Source organism: Athene cunicularia (genome assembly GCF_003259725.1).
Source record: "Athene cunicularia isolate RWA chromosome 11 unlocalized genomic scaffold, athCun1 chr11_part3, whole genome shotgun sequence".
NCBI lineage: Eukaryota > Metazoa > Chordata > Aves > Strigiformes > Strigidae > Athene > Athene cunicularia.
Window position 1 is genome coordinate 223,906 of NW_020799115.1, and position 24,184 is coordinate 248,089.

The 24,184-nt window shown below is 41.1% G+C and overlaps 1 protein-coding gene across 1 annotated transcript; it reads left to right on the forward strand.

The window, feature by feature from the left end:
• Window positions 1-12,827: 12,827 nt before the first annotated feature.
• On the forward strand, window positions 12,828-22,058 carry LOC113484653 (olfactory receptor 6B1-like). Its single transcript, XM_026857120.1, has 2 exons — window positions 12,828-13,758; window positions 21,982-22,058. Exons 1-2 carry the CDS (start codon window positions 12,828-12,830, stop codon window positions 22,056-22,058), a joined length of 1,008 nt encoding a protein of 335 aa, XP_026712921.1.
• The last annotated feature ends 2,126 nt before the right edge of the window (window positions 22,059-24,184 follow it).

Consider the following 24,184-nt stretch of genomic DNA (forward strand, 5'->3'; position numbering starts at 1 on the left):
CATGGGCTGCACCTGGGCATCTGCTCCCCCGGTGACCTCCATGGGCACAGCCTGCCCTCTCCCCACAGGCTGAGGGGGCTCTGCTCCAGCGCTCCTCCCCCTCCTCCTTTCTTCCACCGACCTCGGTGTTTGCAGAGGTATTTCCTTCACTCCCCTCCTCTCGAGTTCCCCTTCTTAACTGCGCTATGGCAGAGTCACAGCCACCACCAACTGGTCACCTTGGCCTTGGCCAGAGGTGGGTCTGACTTGGAGCTGGGGGAGCCGCTGGGGGAGCAGCTTCTCACAGGAGCCCTCCCCCAGTCCCCAAACCCGGCCACACACAAACCCAATAGAGACCAACTGCCAAACCACACCAACCCAAGCTTCCACAAATTATGCAAAGCTGTGTGCCCTATGAACACCATCTGTGTCTAGCATAAAGGCTCCAGTGCCAAACAAATACTGTAGTATGCTCATTATGGCTTCATTTTCATAGTGCTACTACAAGAAAATACTATCAACCAAATGATACAGTTAAAACACAAAATGAGCTGAAAACAGCTTTCAATCTTTCCAAAATTCAAGTCCTTTTGCAGGGCTTCATACTTCCAAATTATAAATCACAGCAGAGTCCTCCAGAAGTCAATTCAGATCAAGAACTCATCAGAACAACTGAATTTTCACTTAATGGTAGGTTTTGAGATAGAGAAATTTTTGAGAAGTATTCTCAGGAAAAAGAGGCATACCAAATATAGAAGTGTAGTAGAAAGTAGAGACCACCACCATAGGTGTTTTGATCTCTTCTTGAGATTTACTAGCAAGGACAACTCTCCCCTCCCTTCCTTACAGAATACTTTGTGGAAGGGAAGACCCCTAAGATGAGAGAAAAATAGCCTGATTAGTAGAAGAAAAAAATTAAGACACATAATTAAAAATCCAATTTTAAACCTGTGAAAAAGGTAGGACTGGCATGTAATAAATGAGAGCTTCCAACCTAGTCCGTCTTTGAATCTTCATGCTAACAGAACAGACATGTTAGCACTTATCTTCTCCTTTAAAAAAAAAAAAAAAAATGCATTTACATCTTAACAAAGAATTTCAGTACTATTACTGAAGTGCCAGAAATACAGGCCCCAAACCCCTCTTTGCATAGCTACTCTCAACATTGCCTTTCTCATAATACACTCAACGATACCAACAAAAGCTGCCCTCCTGTCCAAGAGGAGGGGTCGGAGAGCATGTGCATGGGAACACAGCTGTTACTCCTATACTGATGCTGCTAACCACATCTGTGGGTTTTGTGAATGAAGAAAGAGTGGAAGTTGTTGTATAACTGCTGAAAGAAAAGTTCTGTTTTGAAGTTTCTCTAGTAATTGTATTACTTTAAAAATTCTTTAAAATTAAGGTCATTTTAAATAAGGTAATACAGTGAGTAAAAAACCTAGATATGCTGAATGAGTAAATTTTAGTGCTTATTGATTTTAGAATTTTATTTGAGAGGATATATTTGGTTAAACTTGTTATTTTCAACCTGTCTCTGGGTATTCTGTTTCTGTGTGTTGATTTCTTTAAGCAGTAGCACACTTTTTCTTTTTTGATGTAGAAGCTTCAAGTATTATGAAATGGTAGAGTAGTATAACCTGTGTTAGAAGGGTTCTTGACGGGTCTGCCTCTGCCGGGTTTGAAGCAGGTTAAGCTGTCCAGATGGATTTTCAGTGTCTCCAGGGATGAAGTTCACGTGGTTTCTGGGTCTCTCTTTAAGTCTTTGATCACCTTTTTGATTAGAAATGTTTTCCTTACTAGGAAACTTATTCATATTAGAAATTCTTATCTAAGCATCACATGCAAGTGTTTAGAGAAGAAGCCAGTCTCTTCAGTCTGAACCACAAGGCTTTGTACTGATTCCCATTCCAGACTGGGTTGGAAGGGCAGCATGGGAAAGTGAGGCCTCTCATTTCCACCTCTCTGCATATCCTGTTGGCGCATACCAAGTCAGAGGAAAATGTCTGTGTATGTGGGTGACAGAGCAGAAATACTGCTCTCTACTGTGCTTGCTAGCATACTTGCTATTTCCAGCATGATTTCCATGCCCACACTGGTATGGGGAAAGAACCCCTTCTCCAGTCATGGACTGGGGAATTCAGTAAATGCATCTTTCCTATTCAGAGTGAAAGCATATTACTTAAATTACTGTTTGACTTGGTTAGTAAGGAACAGGACAATGCAAAGCAGACACCCCCTTCCATCTTAGGGAGGTAATTCCCTGACCCCTCAGCCTGGGGAAGTTTGTCAGATGGAAAGACATCCAATTTCTAACAGTGCAAACAATTTCCTCTTTCAGATAAAACTCCATACTGTTTCCACCGCTCCCATGGTAGAGGAAGAGGATTAATGAAAAGTACTGAACACTAATGGCTGCCAGTGCTGGGAGACTGAAGAAGGGACAAAAGTTGCTGCACGTCAGGCACCAGTTGGGCAAAGGACTACGCAGAGAAGACAGGCTACTGATTGGTATGATTATGGCATGAAAAAATGTGTGGCCATGACCACCCCTACCACCCCACTGTAGCTCAGGATCAACCCCATGTTGATCAGGGTCTTTCCTGACTACAAAGCTGGAAAAATCTCCCTCTATAACACGACTGAACACTCTCATATCTACACTATTGATGTTGTCTTTGCTGAACCAGTCTATCCCTTATTCCATCCTGGCATATGCATAGGCCCCACTGATGCTGACTTGTGCATGTCCATGCTTAGGATGGTACCGGTGGCAGATTGCAGAGATGACTGGCTGGGTAGATAAGGAGAGAGAAGTGGATATTGTCTTCAGTAGGACTTTTGACAGAGTCTCCCATATAGTCCTCATAGAAAAACTCATGAATTATGGGCTGGATGAGCAGACAGCATGGTGGATTAAAAACTGGCCGGGCCAGAGTATGGTGATGAGTATCATCTCATTTGTAAGAGATACAGAGAAATAACATAAACCAGCTACTGTGATACCCTGAGACAGACTCCATTGTTGTGTCTCATTCTCACAGAAGCCTGTGTCCAGCTTGAAAGGAAATAGGTCAGAGCTTAATACGTCATAACAAATATTTTAGTCAGCAGGAATAAAAGATGCATCGTGGTTTAAATTCCATATTAAAATGGGGATGTTATTCAAGTGAAAGATAACAGAAATGTAGATCACTGCTATACAGGATTAATTACTGATAATATACAGTGGTCAGTAGCTCCACCAAATCTGTCTGTCCTTGCTCTTCTTTCTACAACTAATTAGAATATCTACATATACAGAAAAATGATTTTACTGTAGACTCAGGAAGCACCAATCTGTTAAGCAGGTGAGGGATCTGGATTCATACAGATGTCTACAAGCACTTGCAAAAAATGTTTCCTTGTCTTCAAAAGCAAGTGACTTCTTTGATGAAGTTTCATAAACATGTGGAGGAGCATCTCTGAGATATTTTCAGATGCTACCTTTATATAAATATATATGAGGCTTTGTCAGAATGTTATCAAAGGCTCAAGGACAGCTAGAAGCATGATAAAACTATTTTCTCACCCTAAATCCTTTGATTCCTATGACTTTTGTGTTGTAGGATCTTTCTATAGCACTGTGGTATGATACTGAGCCTACTCTCAGGCAAAGGAAATAGATGGTGTCTTCCTTCCCAGGACTTGCAAGTCCACCTCAGGTGCTTGTCATGGGTGAAAATATTTCACGAGGTTATGATTTAGCAGCAATTCAAGATTTATTAATGGTGTGAGATGGATCAAAATGTTGAATTTTAGCAACAATTAATGATTGACCAATTTAAAGATTAACAAGGTGATTTGGTAAAATGTTATAGTTAAAACAGTGACTTAATTACAGATTTGAGAATGAAAAGATTCACATTAACTTATTACAAGGTACCCTAAATCAAAGTATATATATATATATATATATGAATATACATATGTATAAACAGAAAACATACACACAGACAGACAGGCAGAAAGGTTTGGATCCAGTGAAATATGTAGACACCCACATTTGCCATGAAGGAAAATGTACATATTCAAACACATAGATAGGTACTGAGGTGGATGGAAGAGACTAGCTGATAGTTAAAATTTCCTTCTTATTGAGTTTAAAGTAAATACAATACATCAGCATTCCTCAGTGGGTGATAATGGAGCCTCGAGAAGTCTGACTTCACCCTGGCCCTTTGTCAGTTTTGTGGGCAGACAGTCTTTAAACCTCGGCTGTCTGAGCCCGAGAGGTGTTCCAACTCAGGGGAGATGCTGGTGACATCCCACTGCAATCCTGGAGAGCTCAAAGGGTCTCACTTAGGGTTGCTATTTATAGGGTCCAAGATAACTGACTTTTGTCAGGTAATTTTCCATTTCATCCCAACACAGATGACAAAATACTCTGGTACTTTCCACCAGTTATACAGGCCCAGAACTTGCTAGATTTTGAAGTTCTGGTATCACCTCCTTTGGGGCATGATCCTGGTACAGATGTACTAGGCTGTCAGGAGGTGGTTGATTGTCATTATCATTCCAAAGCGATAGGGGAAGCAGGAGCCAGGTACGTTAAGGAGGTGGCTCAATGCTCTGGTCCATTGCCTTTTGCAGTCTATCTTGGGTTGGTATGTGGCCCAGGGAGGGGATTCACACCATGCACCTGGTGGCCCAAGAGAAGAGAGTTGCACCACCACAGTCGATTGATATAAGAATGGTTTAATAGGACAGAAAAGGGAATAATGCTGATGCTGATGCTGATAATAATAATAATAATAATAATAATAATAATAATAATAATAATAATAATAATAATAATAATAATAATAATAATAAATAGAATTAAAATATAGAAGAGAAGTGATGCTCATCATCTGCGGACCGATGCCCAGCCAGTTCCTGAGCCGCAGCCCCTGGCCAGCTTCCCCCCTATATACTGAGCATGACACCACACGGTATGAAATATGCCTTGGGCCACTTTGGGTCATCTGCCCTGGCTGTGTCTCCTCCCACCTTCTTGTGCCTCCCAACCTTCTCAGTGTGGGGTGGTGTGAGAAACATAAAAGTCCTTGACTTAGTGTAAACACTGCTTAGCAACAACTAAAACATCAGTGTGTTATCAACATTATTCTCATCCTAAATCACAACGCTAGACCAGCTACTAGGAAGAAAATTATCTATCGCAGATGAAACCAAGTCAATATCCACCCCTTATTCTCTACCATTTACATCATGCCCAGGTCCCATACTTTCTACATCCCAATTAATCACCACCACCTTTCCTGTGGTTTGATACATACACACAGATATTCCCTTACTCTATGGGCCATTCTTCAAAAAAGCCCATTGAGTTCATTTAGTCCATGACTTTGGGTTCTGTCTGTCATAGTAATCCTTCAGAGCAAGAGAGATCGTGTGTGGCTTTGGATTGTTGCATGCTGAAGCCAATTCCATCACCACTGCACTTGTTGGCTTCTATCATTGCTGTACTTTGTCCAGTTACATCAAAATTCATTCTCCATTATTCTGGGTAATTTTTAGTGTAATACTGACAATATGGCATATAGCAACCGTAGTAGTGATGACATACAGTCAGTTAACCTGTTACATTTGAACTCATTGGTTATTCTTACTCAGAATCAAAATCCCTTGAGGTACATATTGGGCTTCTCCATCCTTGTGCGTTACCCAGCAAGTACACCCAGGTCCTTGAGCAAAAGCAATCTCACGGATGGCTTTGCCTTGGCCTAAGGCAGGAATATGTCATGATGTCTTCCCCAGCATATTTTTTATGTGCACTGCAGGGACTTCACACCCTTCTATAGTATGTAGAAGTTTTGATTGGGCAGAGCCAGCTTGATTATCAAATCCTCTAGTGCTAACTAACCAGGTGGCTTTTGCTAAATATGTCCCCCAGTGTTTAAATATCCCAGCACACATTGCTGTCTGTGTAGTCTTTAATAGTCCATTGTATCTTTTGATTTTCCCAGAGGCTGGTGCAAGACAGGGGGTGTGATATACCCCCTCAGGGCCATGATCTTTGGCCCAGGTGTCTTTGAGGTTGTTTTGGAAATGAGTCCCATTGCCTGACTCAATTCTTTCTGGGGTGCCATGTCACCACAGAACTTGTCTTTCAAGACCCAGGATAGTGTTCCAGGCAGTGGCATGGGGCACAGGATATGTCTCCAGCTGTCCAGTGGTTGCTTCCACCATTGTAAGCACATGGTGCTTACCTTGGTGAGCTTGTGGGATGGTGCTATAATCAGTCTGCCAGTCCTCCCCATATTTATATTTCAGCTGTTGTCCTCCATACCACAGAGGCTTTAACCCATACAGGAGCAGGTGGATGGTCCCTGAAGGAAGCTGTGACCCTGTGGGGAGCCCACACTGGTGCAGCCTCCTGGCAGGAACTGTGACCTGGTGAGACACCCACACCAGAGCACACTGTTCCTGAAGGGCTGCATGCCATGGAGAGGTCCCATGCTGGAGCAGTTCTTGAATAGCTGTAGCCCAAGGGAAAGGCCTATGTTGCAGAATTTCATGGAGGACTGTCTCTTGTGGGAGGTACTTCACTCTGGAGCAGGTGAAGAGCATAAGGAAGAGCGAGCGTCAGGCAACCAACATTTCCCATCACTCTGTGCCACTTGGGGAGAGAAGGTAGAGAAGCCAGAGGTGAAATTGAGCCCAGAAAGAAGGGAGGGTTGGGAAGAAGGTGTTTTTAAGGTTTGTTCTTATTTCTTATTATCTTACTCTGATTTTATTGGTAATAAATTAATTTCCCCAAGTTGTCTGTTTCTTCTGTGACGGTAATTGCAGAGTGACACCCCTGTCCTTATCTTGACCCACAAATCTTTTGTTGTATTTTCTCTCTCCTGTCTAGTTGAGGAGGGGGGCTGAGCGACTGTCTTGATGGGCATCTTACCACGAGACAAGGCCAGCACACCACATCAGTGAAGAAAATTTCTTACTTTCAGGTCACAAACAAAACGATGATTTTTTCATGCCTCCTACAGGATTTGATGACATACTATGGTGAAAAGCCTCCTTTTCTTGATTGACAGCAAGGAAGAGGCATTAGCTCAGATAGAGATATTTATATTTTATGTATGCAAAACTAGCTATGTTAATTTCATGCTCAGATTCCTTTTTACATCTAATGCCTTATATATAAGAATATATTAAATATATTCTATTAGTATTTCAAAATGCAGCTTTTACAGTACAGAAATTGTTCTAAGCTTTAAGAAACAATAATCAAAAGAAAAAATGGTCAGTTGAGTAGATCATTCAAGGCCTTGACAAGCACAGAGTTTTGCATCAAATGCCTCTTGAGTATAAGCAAATCAGACATTACAGTCTGTATTCAAGACTAATGAACTAACTAGAAATCAGGATAATCAGCAAGGCTGTGTATAATGCCTTTGGTAGTTGTGCTTGAGATTGTTTCCAGAGCCTTTGACATCTAAATTTGAGCCCACTATCAAGGTTGTCATGCATGTGTGCAGCACAGAACTCCAGACCTGGAACACAATTCATTATCTGTGTGAGACAAGGGGATTTGATTAATCTGTCCGTATGTAGACATTTACAATGTGTACCATCGGTGTGGGCAGGATTAGATTATCAGTGGCACTTGCTTCCAATTTAGTCTCCATGGGGTAACCTTCCTTGCTATTACTTTTAATCCTAAAGTTTACAGGAAGAGTAAAGCTGTATCTGCCAATGCGTTAGAGAAGATAAAGTCACAAAATAGTTGAGGAACGTTGTGAGAAAACAGGATAAGAAAGCTCATGGGTTGAGGTGAAGACAGGGACATTCCTTACCAGTTAGCATTGTGTGTAAAACAGGCACAAATTCATTTATTGCAAATTAAGATAGGTTTAGGTAGTGAGAAACAAACATTAAACCATGATTTCTCTTCCTTCACAGTCTCAGCTCCGCTCCTTCACTCCATACTCCTCTACACCTCCCTGAGCAGTGCAGGGTGAGATGGGGGCTTATGGTCATAACAGGGATTTCCCTCTGTACTCCCCTCTCACACCTCCCCAGCTCCAGTGTGGCCACTTCCCATGGGCTGCAGAACTTCAATAAAGAAATCTGCCCTGGCATGTGTTCTCAGTGGGCCACGGCTTCCATCAGGAAAATCTGCTTCAGTGTGGGCTCTTCCCTGGGCTGCAGTTCGTTTCAGGAAAACTGCTTCGCATGGGCTCCACACAGGCTGCAGTCGATACCGGCTCTGGCATCACAGTGCACCTCCTCTTCCCCCTTCTCCGACCATGCTGTTCACTGTTGTTTCTTGCTTTGTTTTTTGTTTTTTTTTTTTATTTCCCTCTCTCTCTCACTGTCTGGTGTTTCTTGCCCTTCCTTAAATATATTTTCTCAGAGATGCCTCAGATGTCACCCGTGGGCTCAGCATTGGCTAGCGATGGGTACATTTGGGAGCTGTCTGGACCTGACTCTATCCTGCATGGAGAAGCCCCTTGCCTCTTCTCCCAAAGGCCACGCTGACACACACCCCTGCTACCAAAGCCTTGCCACCTACACCTAATATGCCCTTGTATTCCCATATCGCTTTATTTTCCCATCCTAAATCACCTTAATATTTCATTTTCCCTGCTTTTGGTTCCTCCCATCAATATCCCATAATAAGTCTTGTACAATGTCAAAGTGCTCTTCCCCTGCATCATAAGAACCTTTCTAGTGACTCATCTTAATGAATTTTCCATCTGGACAATGGGGCTGATTGCTGTCCTGTGATGAAGAGCTTTTTTCAGGTCATTTTTACTCACTGTCATTCGTTCTGTCTTCCTCTATGTGTGTGGAGAGAAGCTCTTTATCACATCACCTATTATTCTTAAGTAACCACAATTTAGCATAATTTCTTCAAGTCAGTTTTAAAGGACAAAATTATATTGAGATTACATCTGATTTTAAATATCCAGATGTAAAAATGTTATCATCTAACAGTGTATGATCCCAGAATGCGTAATGAGAAATATGTAAAATTCTATACCACTATTCTTTTCATCGCAGGAACAGTTCTAGTGTCAGAACAAGTATCAGTCTAGTTCTCTATCTATTCTCTAACAGTGGTCAGAAAAAATTGTCCATAGGAAAAAGACTGGGCAAACATACATGGTATGTCATCTGAGTGTACTACCTGGCTACTTTTTGATTTTTATGAACCTGATTTTTGCTGTCTGCTATGTAATCCTCAACAGACCTTCTTCCAAGTATCCAATCAATCTTCTTTTGAACAAATGTGAACTTTTTACATTGGAAAGGAGTTATGCAGCTCCAGCTATCCTTTTGCCATGGTTCAAGACCAAATGACAGTGTGGTTCTAAATGGATTTGGATACCACAGCAGTTTCATCACAGGTATATGTAATTTTATAAATGACCCAACTTACCTGGTTTTGGCAAGAGATGGCGCAGAGAGAGAGAGAAACCAAGTGGGTTAGCACAGTGGGGTTTTTTATGCAGCCCCCTGATTCTGTGGGAGAGCGAAATGCAGTCCTGGGAACAGGTTGGGTAGGATAGTTTGGTAGGTCCTGCCAGGCTGTATATTATGTTGGTACAAGGACATGGACATATCCCCAGTGGTCCTTCCCCTGTGAAGTCTATCAGGTACTTGTGGATAACCCAGACATTCCTAACAGGACTAGGTAGGGAATACCACATCAGTTATCTGTCCATTAGAGTTGTACATTGGTTCAGTAAAGAATGTCTTGGTTTGGCTTCTGCTGTTTTTTGTTTGTTTGTTTGTTTGTTTGTTTTTTTAATGAAATTTCCTTTTGCCAAGTGCTTTGACTATCTATGCAGTGCCTTGGGCTTATTCCTGGGAGTGACATCAGAGGTGTAACAACCTCTCTAGAAGAAAGAATAAACATAAGCAGAAAACAAGGGAAAGTAAGTGTGGTCAGGTTTTGTAGTGAGACATCCAATACAGTATCTTAGTTGTGAGTTGTCTTCTCTCTGTAATGTATTCTGTATTCCTGATCCTCCAACTGTTTCTAATGGGAACAGTATTACAATACAGTCACTTCTCTGTGTATTTTCCTGTTTTTTCTTCCAAAGGAAGCTATGCTGTATATGGCATTGGTATACATATTCACATGTGATTGTTAGTATACGTATGATGATATCTCCCTGTCTCTGGAGACAATTTTGTGACCAGGCAAGTCCAATGACATTTCAGATGGCATTGCATACCTATCTACAAAATAAAATCTGCATTCCACATACTTAAGGTAGACACATATAGATAAATGTCTATATTTAGATTTCTTAAACAGAAACCAATACCTGCATCTTCAATGTTAAATGTGTAAAGGAGATTTTTTTTTAGATAAAAAATTATCATGCTCAGAATGTTTCTTTTTATTAAAAATAAAACTGCAGTATTCTCAGACATTTCATCAAACATAATTCCTACCTAGTCTTGTCTTCCTAACAAATTTTAGAGAAAGAACACTTGTTATTCTGCACAAAGCATGACAGGTATAGTGTCTGTTATGGTCTTTATTCCCCTGATCTCATTTCAGACTGTTTCTACTATGTACAATTATACATATAAATTAGCATCTGGAGAAAATTATTGGAGATAATTAGACATAATAAGCTTCCTCTCCCCTTTGGTTTCTTTGATTGGCAGATTACTTTATTAGCCTGGGATTTTTGTACAAGGGATGCTTTCCCAGAAAAAGACACTGAGAACTTAAAGGACCAGGTAGGTTAGAAAAAAATATATCTGATCCACCGCTCATTGGAAGAGTTAAAAGGCCACATGCAAACCTGGAAATCCCGAATTGGTAAGTCTTAGTGCTTTCTTAGAGTAACAGATGAATACAGCAGGAAATCATATCCATTAAGGTATAAATTATTGTGCTGAATGCTTCAAAAGGTAATTATTCTTGATTATCCGATCCCATACACTTTCATCATGTAAACTGCCAAATGTATAATGAGGGAATATACCTTCAAGTCAAGAATTATAGCAAAACACATCAAGTCTTTGCATTAAAATGTCCCTCTTAATAAAAAAGCAAGCTTTTTCTTGACTTGCCATTCCTTGCCTCAATTTCGATATTCTGTAAATGTGCTTTGTAAATACAAAAATACCCAGAGTGTTTTGTAAATGCAAAAGTACCCACTGATGTGTATTACATCAGTGTCTATTCTTTTTGAAAAATGACTTTCTTAATTGCAGATGTAGAGTTCTTTTCATCGAGTTCTTTACAAAGACATGAGTAGTAAAGACAGGACAGAAGGAGCACTGTGGAGCCTGAATGTGGGGGTAGGTGTCTGATGATCTCTTGTGCCATTTTTACTCTTCACTGACCTTTAGACGGTTGCTGCTATTCTGCATGGGGAATATTTGTTTGTTCAGGCACTCCTTTGCATCATGGAGTCTGCCCAGGACTTGTTCTGTGGAAAGGGATTTTTTTTTTCCTTTTGGATGGACAAAAGTATTGGAAATGTATCCTGCTTACCATTTCCTGAAAGTCTTCTTGTGATTTCATATATGGAGAAAGAAACTACCAAAGCTTTGTTCCTTGTCTCCAGTTAAACTTGTCATCCCTTAATTAATCAAAGGATCACACATATGCAGGTAGGTGATGAAAGAAAATAGCTAAAGAATGTTACTGTTCTGAATAGATCAATACATCTTTTGTCCAGACATCTTTCTCATGCATGCACAAACACATATATATTAATGAGCTGTAAAATCTAAAAGTAAGTAAGTTGGAATCAGGCATATTTATGTGTTCATTATTTGCTCTTATTTCCCTTAAAGGAAGTAAGAACAAACCTTACCTCCTCCATTGTAAACAATTTATGATACAGACATCTACTTCAAGGTCAGTCAAGGATCACTAAAATGTCCATGAAGAGAAACAGGCATTTCTAGAGTGCAAATATGTGATGTGTTTTGGGAGGAGATATAGCTAAAGATAATATTTTACTCTAGACTACCAATACTCAATTAATTCCTTAAGCAGATATCCATTGATTATAAAAGCAGTCTGGAGCAAAACAGCTAATAGAAACATACAATATCTACTTTAAGTTCTAGAAGTTAAACCATCCACTACATAGATGTCTAAATCAGAGCTAAGTGCAAATTGGAAATGAGAAAGAATTATTCTTCTCTTTCAAAGACAGGTGTTTAATACAAGTTTGATGAATCACCCACTGGGGGAGTCAGTCTTTATAATCACTCAAAATTTCTTGCTTAAACAAGCAAACTCTTAAAGTCTGTAGCTAAGAGAGTAGTAATCTCTACAGCAGTCTTCTGATATACTTCACTTCTGCCATTGAAAAATACAGAGGTGGATAATTTCCTAATAGGAAATGAAGAAATTTCAACGTTTTCAAAACTGTATGTTCAGTTAGTATTACATCTATGATTTTAGCCTTTTTAATGTATATGTATACGTATACTACCTGAACTTTTGTGGTGCTGTGAACCTGAACTTTTCAGCAGTGTGAATGTCAGCAGAGTCTCTGTGTTCTTCTCCATCCTGTAGGACTGTAGTGTCTATTACAGAAGTCTTCTGGAGATTTTTTTTTTTTGCTAAGATTCGGTTTGTTTTTCCAGTGTTGCTATCGAAAGCAAACAAACAAGTCATTGGAAACAAAGACATGAGTCCCTCTCTCTTTCTTTCTTGTAGGAAATAATGGTTCTACTTTGTAAAAAAGGTTCAACAGTAAATAGGTTACTAAGTGCCCTAATTCTTCACTCAAACTTGCTGTTGTGGAAGTCTTACATTTGCTTTTTCTTCTGCTTTGACACCTGCAGGGATAGCTGTGGGCACCCAGTATGGAATGAAGAACCAAACTTCTATCAATGAGTTCATTCTTCTGGGATTTTCCTATGGGCTGCGGGTTCAGACCTTACTTTACTTGGTCTTTCTGGTCACCTACATGGTAACAATCACTGAGAATGCAATCATCATCTTTGTGGTGAAAAGAAATCATCACCTCCAAAAGCCCATGTATTATTTTCTGGGGAACTTGTCCTTCCTGGAGATTTGGTATGTGTCAGTAACATTGCCTAGGCTTTTGTTTGGGTTCTGGTCACAGAACATGACCATCTCATTCTCCAGCTGCATGACCCAGTTATACTTCTTTATCTCCCTTATGTGCACTGAATGTGTCCTCTTGGCTGTAATGGCCTATGACCGCTATTTGGCTGTTTGCCATCCCCTGCGCTACCCAGCCATCATGACCCACAAGTTGTGCTTTCAGCTGTCAATTCTCTCATGGGCAGGAGGCTTTTCCATTTCCTTGGTCAAGGTGTCTTTCATTTCACGCCTCACTTTTTGTGGCCCACAAGTCATAAACCACTTCTTCTGTGACATCTCTCCAGTCCTGAATCTCTCCTGCACTGACATGTCCCTTGCAGAGACAGTGGACTTTGCATTAGCCTTGGTGATCCTGCTGGTACCTCTCCTGATAATTGTCTTCTCCTATTGCTGTATCTTGTCAACTATCTTGTGTATGCCTTCAGTCCAGGGAAGGAAAAAAGCCTTTTCCACCTGTACCTCCCATTTCACTGTAGTCATTATCTTTTTCTCTGCCACTCTCTTCATGTATGCCAGGCCCAGGAGGATCCGTCCATTCAATCTCAGCAAAATAGTGTCTGTCTTTTATGCTGTGTTCACTCCAGCACTGAACCCTCTAATCTATTGTCTGAGGAACAAGGAGGTGAAAGAGATTCTAAAAAAGATCATAGGCCCAAGCTGCTCCACACACCGCTAAGTTCCTAGGCTAAGGACACAGGACCATGGACAGAATGAGATGTTTATTTCTTGAAATGTAGTTGAGTAAGACTACAACTACAGTGAACTACAACTTGTTCATTGCTGACTCAGTCATCACTGTCTTGCTGCACTGAAGTCTGGCAAGTCAGGAATCATATCATTGTTTCTATGTGGAAATGTGACATCATTCATGAGGGTGTTTTGATCTACACCTGGCTGTAAGCTATTCTGCTACAATAGCAATATAATAAGTCACACTAGAACCTTGACTGATAGATAATTTGCTTTTGAAAATCCTAAAACCGAGATTTATAATTTTTAAAACCATGTAGGAGCATTGGATATAATGGAAATCAGTTGGCCAGATCCTTACAGACACAGTTAAAGAGAGCTAACCTTATTCTATTATGACCTCCTTATTCTCTCACAGTCTTAGTGTATACAAAAAAATGTTATCTTTGCTGTATCTATACTATTTGTATAGCCATACCTTCACATGACCTCACGTTTGGCGTATATTCGTGTGTAGTAAACCTAACTTGAAGACCATTGTACACTGAGGAATTAGTGATCCACGTAACACTGAACCTGAGTAGGCCCAGTCACAGGCTTTGCTGCACGTACAGCCTGGCCTACAGGCCTCTGCTCGGTGCATATCCACTGCCTGCAGGATAAACTGCCAGCTGACAGTACAGCCTGCAGCCGACTCCCACTTGGTACCTGTCATTACTCCACTTGTGTGTCTTTGCCTTTACCTGAAAGTGCAGCAAGAACTTCTTATATGCACATCCTTTTTATCTGACAGTAGAAATGCTGGATAGAATTGTTCCCTTTTTAGAAAATCCTGTAATACCTTGGGTGTTAGTGAGTTACACTTCCACAGACAGATCTGCACAGCGTACTGTTCCCTGTCTGATACTGCACAACTCTGGGTTCCTAGAATCTGAAATGATGTAGGATCAGTTTTTCTTTATAGCCTTACCTTCAATAAATGGCATTTCAAGTGATACTTTACGGATTCTGAGTCTCTTTCTACTGGTATCATAAAGAGCCTCCAGGTGCAAAACACAGGTCTTGAGGCAATTGCATCCCCACCAGTGCCAGGAGAGCCATAGTACTCGTACGGACCAGAACCAGTGTGAGATCCAGTCATGGAACGAGGGCTCCAGTGTCACTATGAACTGTACATAAAAGAGTAAAAATCATGTTTCCCATGTGTGATGCAGCAGTAGTACTGCCTTTTCCAAGCTTGTTTTGACTGATTTGCTATTTCAAACTTTTTCAGGTTGTAAAAATAAATCTTATGGGAATTCAATGGCCATCTACTACTTAGTCCTAGATTGATATCACCTAACTTTACACTTCTTTCTTAGACTGCTGCAAAATAATTACCAAAAGGGTCTAAAACAACTAACTCAGTTAAAGACATCTACCTTAAGATAACAATTCTTTCTCAGACTGAAATGGACTAAACAACAAAAACTTTTGTTGAAAGTGTGGTGATCAGTCAGATACTATTTATTACTAAGGAATACATTGGTCTCATACTGCAACAGTGAGTATTATTATTACTTAATTAATAATTCCCTGATCTGTTGTAATATTCTATGAATACTGAAAATCATCAGACTTCACATTCCCACTTTTCCTAATAATAGCAAGCTGGATAGAGAAAATTATATAGTAATTGGGTGTTATTACTGCTAACAATAATGTTGTGCTTAAAGAATTTTGAATATTTGAACTCTTTCATATTTATTATTGTTCTGGAAAATAATAATGCATTACTGTATATTAAGTGTAATAACAAAACCCATGATTAGTCTTAATGATAGCGATTATAGGGCCTATTTATTCTATATTATACTATAGACTTCTCCATAATAGGCATGGGATTAATCTTTTCTACTTTAACAGTATGGTGTTGTAGAAATGAACACCAGTCTTCATAGACTTCACAGAAACACAGAGGCATTTTCATGATGCTGTTAATCTGACAAAATAAAATAAAAATTTGCATTGAGATTAATCTCACCTATGCTCAGTTGTCATCACTGACTATAATAAGAGCACAGGGAGACTAATGTACATGTAGAGTTTTATGCAGGAATATCTATTCTCAGATAAATTATATTCATGAGCTAGTAGCTACTTACCTAACTTTAGGGATTGTAATGAGCTTCCTAAACATGTAAATCTAGTAATAACTTAAAATTTCTAAGACAGCCAAAATAGCTGAGGTGGGCTGACAGTTGATGACCTGGCCTACTCATCTAGGCTCCTCTCAAAGACAAGAAGGAAGGACATAGACCTCTAGAGGGTGATGTATCTTACATAAATTATACCATTTAGTAAATTGGATTAAGTTATTTGCAAGTGCTTCTCTCTTTTTCCCTTATTGCAGACGGTATAAAGAACCAGGAGGAATGGTTTTGACTTTTCTTATAATATTTAGAAAAGTAGATGTAAGGAATATTTTAAGATGGGAGAGGTACCAAAATATGAAGTGCTTATTTTACCTAAGATTTATTATCACTACTAGTGAATAGAGTAGCATAGCATAGCATGGCATAGCATGGCATGGCATGGCATGGCATGGCATGGCACGGAATGGCACGGAATGGAATAGAATAGAATGGAATGGAATGGAATGGAATGGAATAGAATAGAATAGAATAGAATAGAATAGAATAGAATAGAATAGAATAGAATAGAATAGAATAGAATAGAATAGAATAGAATAGAATAGAATAGGTTCAGTTGGAAGGGACCTACAACGATCACCTAAGTCAAACTGCCTGACCACTTTCAGGGCTGACCAAAAATCAAACCATGTTATTAAGGATATTGTCCAAATGCCTCTTAAACACTGCCAGGCCTGGAGCATTGACACCTCTCCAAGAAGCCTGATCCAGTGTTTGACCACCCTCTTGGTACAGAAATGCTTTATAATCACAGAATCCTAGGATCATTTGGGCTGGAAGACACCTTAAAGATCCTCTAGTTCCAACCCCCCTGCCATGGGCAGGACACATGATTGCTCTCTTCAACTATCTGAAAGGAGGTTGCAGCGAGGTGGGTGTTAGTCTCTTTTCCCAAGTAGCAAGTGGTAGGATGAGAGGAAATGGCCTCAAGTTGTGCCAGGAGAGGTTTAGATTGGATACTAGAAAAAATTTCTTTACTGAAAGGATTATCAAGCACTGCAATAATCAAGGAAGTGGTTGAGTCACTATCCCTGGAGGTATTTAAAAGATGTGTACCCGTGGTACCTAGGTACATGGCTTAGTGGTGGACTTGACAGTGTTAAGCTTATGGTTGGACTCGATGATCTTAAAGGTCTTTTCCAACCTAAATGATACTATGATTCTATGATTCTAATTACCTTTTCCTCATTGATCTCAGTTCTACTTACATGTGCACCACATAGGGTATTTCTGATATTGTTCCTTAAACAATCGTCATCATACATGATGTCATGGTTTAATGCCAGCCAGCAACTAAGCGCCACACAGCTGCTCACTCACTACCCCCACAGCGGGATGGAGTGAAGAGAATTGGAAGGGCAAAAGTGCGAAAACTTGTGGGTTGAGATGAAAAGTTTAATAATTGAAATATAATAATAATTATCATCATCATTATTATTATGACTATTATTAAATTGTCATGAAAAGGAAAATAACAGAAAGAGAGAGAAACAAAAGCCAAGAAAGACAAGTGATGCAAATGAATCCAATTGCTCACCACCAACAACCAACCAATGCCCAGCCAGTCCCTGAGTCCCTGAGCAGGACTCCCCCCTCACCAACCTTCCCCCTAGTTTTATAGATGAGCATGATGTCAGACAGTATGGAATATTCCTTTGGTCAGTTGGGGTCAGCGGTCCTGGCTGTGTCCCCTCACACTTTCTTGTGCACCCCCACGCAGCTTGCTGGTGGGGTGCTGTGAGGAGCAGAGAAGGCCTTGACTCTGTGTAAGCCCTGCTCAGCTGTGACTGAAGTATCCCTGTGTTACCAACACTGTTTTCACACAAATCGAAAGCATAGCCCTATACTAACTACTATGAAGAAAATTTACCCTAGTCAACAGCAGCACACATGATATCACTAATACATTTACAAGTACACCTAAAAAACTCCTCATACAAGTTTCTTGTTCATACTGATAACATATTGTTCACCTCTTAGAGTCTCTATGACAAATCATTCTACTTTGGCTTTATTTCCCCTACCTAGTTACAGTAAAGCATAAGGCATCTTAGATGCAGGCTGCGTACGAGAGCAATGTGCTAACATGTTTTCCACACATTGATTCTACAAACTAAAGCATCTTTGCGACTGAATTATTTTAATCACTCTTGTCATATCCTGCAGAGTCCTTGCCAGGAGACCCAGAGCTCCAGCAGGACATCTTGCTCAGGAACTTGTTATCCATGATCAGTGGAGAGGGACTGAAATCTTGGTACATCCATTGATCCCACCCTTAAAATCAATTCCCATGATTAACTTCCCCTGGCGAAGTCACATTCTTATGGCTGAGCATAAATAGGGCCTAGACCACTTATATAGCTTTGACACCATAGAATCACAGAATCCTAGAATGCTTTGACTTGGAAAGGACCTTAAAGATCCTCTAGTTCCCACCTCCCTGCCCCGGGCAGGGACACCTTCCACTAGCCCAGGTTGCCCAAAGCCCTGTCCAACCTGGCCTTGAACCCTGCCAGGGAGGGGGCAGCCACAGCTTCTCTGGGCAGCCTGTGCCAGGGCCTCAGCACCTCACAGTAAAGACTCTCATTCTCATATCTAATCTAAATCTACCACCTTTCAGGTTAAGACCATTACCCTTCATCCTATCACTACATGCCCTTGTAAAAAGTCCCTCTCTTGTAGGCCTCTTTCAGGTACTAGAAAGTTGCTATAAGGTCTCCCTGGAGCCTTCTCTTCTCTAGGCTGAACACCCCCAACTCTCTCAGCCTGTCCTCAGAGGGGAGGTGCTCCAGACCCCTGATCATCCTCATGACCCTCCTCTGGATACACTTCAACAGGTCCGTGTCCTTCTGATGTTGGTGCCCCCAGAGCTGGACACAGCACTGCAGGGGGGGTCTCATGAGAGCAGAGTAGAGGGGGAGAATCCCCTCCCTCAACCTGTTGGCCAGACTTCTCCTGATGCAGCCCAGGACATGTCTGGCTTTCGGGGCTGTGAGTGCACTTTGCTGGCTCATAGTTGATTTTTTGTTGACTAATACCCCCAAGTCCTCCTCCACAAGGCTGCTCTCAATCCACTCATCATCCAGCCTGGATTTGTGCTTGGGATTTCCCCAACCCTGCAAATGCAGGACCTTGCCCTTGGCCTTGTTGAACTTCCTGAGCTTTGCACGGTCCCACCTCTCCAGCCTGTCCAGGTCCCTCTGGATGGCACATCCCTTCCCTCCAGAGTGTTGATGGCACCACATTGCTTGGTGTCATCGGTGAACTTGCTGAGGGTGCCTTGTTACCACGGTCCATGTCTCCAACAAAGATTTTAAACAGCGCCGGTCCCAACGCTGACCCCTGAGGAGCACCGACCGTTACAGATGTCCACCTGGACATCGAGCTATTGACCACAACTCTTCCAGTGTGACCATCCAGCCAATTCCTTATCCCTTGAGTGGTCCATCCATGAAATCCATGTCTCTCCAATTTAGAGACAATTATGTTGTGAGGGACAGTGTGAGATGCTTTGCACAATTCCAGGTAGGTGACTTTGGTTGCTCTTCCCTTATCCACCAATGCTGTAATCCCATCATAGAAGGCCACAAAACTTGTCAGTGCTAATTTTTTCTTAGTGAAACCATCTTGGCTGCTACCAGTCACCTCCTTATATTCCATGTGTCCCAGCATTGTTTCCTGGAGGATCAGCTCCATGATCTTGGTCAGGCACAGAGCTTAGACTGTCTGACCTATAGTTCCCCGGGTATTTCTTTCTTTACCTTTTTAAAAAATGCGGGTATGTTTCCCTATTTTCCGGTCAGTGGGAACTTCATCAGCATGCCAGAACTTCTCAGTTATGATGGGCAGTGGCTTAGCCACTTCATCTGCCAGTTCCCTCAGGACTTATGGATGCATCTCTTCAGGTCCCATAGACTTGCACACTCTCAGGTTCCTTAGATGGTCTTGAACCTGATCTTCTCCTCCAGTGGACAGTTCTTCTTCCTTCCAATCCCCACCTTTACCTTCTGTGTCTTGGACGGTGTGGCTGGAGCCCTTGCTGATGAAGACTGAGACAAAAAGGCTGTTGAGTACTTCAGCCTTCTTTATATCTTGGGTGACTAAATCTCCCTTTTCCTTCCAGAGATGGTCCACCTTTTTCCCTAGTCTTCTTTTTATCACTGACATACCTATAAAAGCTTTTCTTGTTGCCCTTGATGTTCATGGCCAGATTTAATTATATCACAGCTTTGGCTTTCCTAACCTGGTCCCTGTCTACCTGGACAGTTTTTCTGCTCCCAGGCTGCCTGTCCTTGCTTCTGCTCTTTGTAGGCTCCTTTTTATGTCTGAGCTTGTCCAGGAGATCCTTGTTCACCCATGCAGCCTCCTGGCATTTTTGCCTGACTTCCTCTTTGTTGGGATGCATCGCTTCTGAGCTTAGAGGAAGTGGTCCTTGAATATCAACCAGCTTTCTTGGGCCCCTCTTCCCTCCAGGGCTGTAGGCCATGTTACCCTGCCAAGCAGATCCCTGAAGAGGCCAAAATCAGCTCTCCCGAAGTCCAAGGTGGAGAGCTTGCTCCATGCCCTCCTTGCTGCCTGAAGGATCTTGAACTCTACCATTTCATAGACATGGCAGCCAAGGCTGCCCTTGATCTTCACACTCTCCACCAGGTCCTCCATGTTGGTGAGAACAATGTCAAGTACAGCACTTGTCCTTGTTGGCTCCTCTATCATTTGGAGAAGGAAGTTATCTTCAATACATTCCAGGAACATTCTGGATTGCTTATGCACTGATGTGTTGTCCCTCCAACAGATATCTGGGTGTTCAAAGTCCCCCATGAGGAGCAGGGCTCATGAATGTGTGGCTGCACCTATCTGTCTGTAGAGGGCTTCATCCTGTCTGTAGAGGGCTTCATCCACTCAGTCTACGTGGCTGGATAGCCTGTACCAGAACACCACTATAGTGCCCCCTGTCCCTGCCCTCCCTTCAATCCTGACCCATAAGCTCTCATTTGACTGCTCATCCATCCCCAGGTGATCATCTGTGTACTCCATGTGGTTATTGACACAGAGGGTGATCCCCGCTCCTTGTCTCCCTTGCCTGTACTTCCTAAAGAGCCTGTCTCCTTCCATTCCAACATCCCAGTCATAGGACCCATCGCATCATGTCTCTGTGATGTCAATAAGATCTTAGCCCTGCAGGTGTGTGCAGGTCTCTAGCTCCTCTTATTTATTGCCCATGCTATCTGCATTTGCATAGAGGCATTTAAATTGGGGCTTCTGTGAAGCTGACTTACTGGCTATAACTCCTTTCTGCTGCTCTTCAGGTGCTCTTCTGCTGACCTGTGACCCCTCTCTAAGCCCTGGTCATCTATTGCTGGCACTGGCATCAAACTGGTGGGAATGGGATGGATTGATGTTCTCCTCCCCAGCAACTTTAATTTAAAGCCCTCTTCACCAGTTTGACAAGCCTATGACCAAAGGTGCTAAGCTGAATCTAAACCTCCCATGACAGCTTTGAACCATTCCCATATGTCCTATCACTGGATCTCAGGGAGAAGAGATCAGCACTTCCCTCTCCACATCCCCTCCTCAGGAAGCTGTAGAGACCAATAAGCTCACCCCTCAGCCTCATTTTCTCCAAACTAGGCAAACACAGGGTCCTTAGCTGCTCCTCATAGGACATTCCTTCCAGCCCTTTCACCAGCTTTGTTGCCCTCCTCTGGATGCATTCAAGGACCTTCACATCCTTTTTCAATTGTGTTGCCCAGAACTGCATACAGTACACAAGGTGAGGCCGTGCCAACACCGAATACAGCTGGATAATCACCTCTTTTGACCGGCTGGTTGTAATGTGTTGGATGCACCTCAGAATACATTTTGCCCTCTTGGCTGCCAGGGCACACTGCTGACTCCTGTTGACCAGATCCCTTCCTGCGGGGCTGCTCTCCATCCAGTCCTCTCCCCACTTATACGTGTGCCTGACGTACGTTGATAAACCGTTCTACCTCTTCTACACTGTTTTTTCTCCAGTGTTTAATCCCCTCATCTATAGTCTGAGGCAAAATGAAATTAGGGTTGCCATCTTGAAATTTTTCAATAGAAAGTGAGTCTTCAAAACACATGTAATTAATATAAACTCTCAAAAACATACAGCTCATTCAAGGCAAACTGTAGTTTCTATACAAAATGTTTTATATTAAGGATATCCAATGATTTTGGACAATTTTAATCTTTTAATTTTCAGTAGAGAATAGAGGATCATGGCATCTCTTCTGTCATGTAGAGAGTTTCTTGTCTCTCCACTTGCTTGTTCCTCTGAACCTGTATTGGACAGCTGATTGTTTCCCCCAAGTCATGGGTTCTGTAAAGGAGATAGGAAATCAAATTCTTAAGTAAGTGAAGTAAACCCAGCAGCCCTACTGAAACATTTGCATACTCGCTGCTCTGGGACTCAAAAGGGAAAGTGATGGATCACAGGAGCGCAAGCAGCTGCAGAGGTACAGCTGGATGATGATTTGGGAGGTCCACAAGCAAAAAGAATGCCAAAAATCTCCTAAGTTACTCTGAAGATTCAAGAGAAGCTGGCTCCAGTTCAGGAAAAGACATAGGGAGATGTAGAAAAATACAAATAATTTGGATTTATCTGTGTTAACGTAGAAATCCTGTCTGGTATCCAGAAGCTTGAAATTAAGGAATTGATATAAGTTAAATGATAATTTTTCTAGTTTAAATTAGAAGCTGAATGACAGTACAAATTATTGGAAAGCATACATAGATAAACGGCTAGATACAAATCTACCTTTCTGGATATATGTATGGGACAGAAATTTCAGTATTTTGGTATATAATGTGATTCTACTTTTTTAAAGAAATTCTGAAACACAGTGGTGAATGAATTTAGTAACGTGATCTGTGAGCAGTGACTCACCTAGTTAAGAAAATATAAATCCTTCATAGATCTTTTAAATCAAAAAATGAAAATGCATTCAATCAGAAGCAATCCCACTCTAGTTTTAATTATTAAACTGCATTGTAACTTCAACCTTTAATTCTTACCTGCATATTTTTCTACCATAAGGAGACATGTTTAGTAAAATCCTGCTTCTTATAGTGTTATTTTCTGTAAAAAATATATATAATTAAAATAAAAGAAAATCTATACTTTTCTTCAGAATGAAGCTAGCATAGACAAGAAATACAAGTACACATGAAACTTATCATTAGGGTTATCTTTTTAGAAAAAAAGAAACTTACAAAATTGAGTTAGGAAAGAATAATTTATTGAAAAGTAATTGAAAATAATCTAAAAATGTTTTGAAACATTTCAGGTTTTTTGAACATTTTAAATGCAAATACAGACTCAAATGTAGACTATTTTAAAGAACATATTTCAATACATTTAAACATATATAATATGAGGGCATTATAGATTAATCCCCATTGTGTTTTGGTGTAAAAAATTCTTTTTTTAAACTGGATATAATTTTCTTTGTAAAGTGCTCTTATGAGAGATACAATTACACACAGGTAATGCAGATATTATAGGGATACAAATATGGAGCTGTATTACTATACGATTACAATTACTTTCTATGTTTTCATTTTATATAGGAATTAATAAAAAGCTGCCATGTAAATTGTTTAAGGTTATTGTTTACATTTCTTTGTTCTATCCCTTCTTTTCCTAATCTGAACATGAACTCAAAGAGAACAGGGAAAAATGATACAGAAAAAGAACATGAATTCATTACAGCTAATATAGAAACAACTAAATTAGTTTTAACCTCAAAGTGCTTATTTTCAAGTATTATAACGAGAGTCTGGGATTATGCTAATACTGCAAAATGAAAATCCTGAGCCAGGGACTGTTCTCCAACCTGGAGATAAATGGCAATGCACATACCACTTCTGCACATCTCCCTCTCCCCTCCAGAATTTGTCGAGAGCACCAAAATGGTTTCAGGTCTACCTGGAATGGAATTGTCTCTCATGGAAATCTCATCTTGGGTGTCCATGTAGTTTTCACCTGGATTTTTCATATGAAGGAAAATATCAGAGGAGAAACTGCAGCAGCTAGGGAAACAGAAATGCAGAAACATCCAGTATCTGTTCAACACAGCCTGGAGCTACTTGAAGACCATGCAACACTGTTCTCAACATGCTGCAGGGAACTTCTCTGGCACTGATTGCTGCTAATGCCCAAGCACACTGGAGGCCTTGACCCAGACAGAGC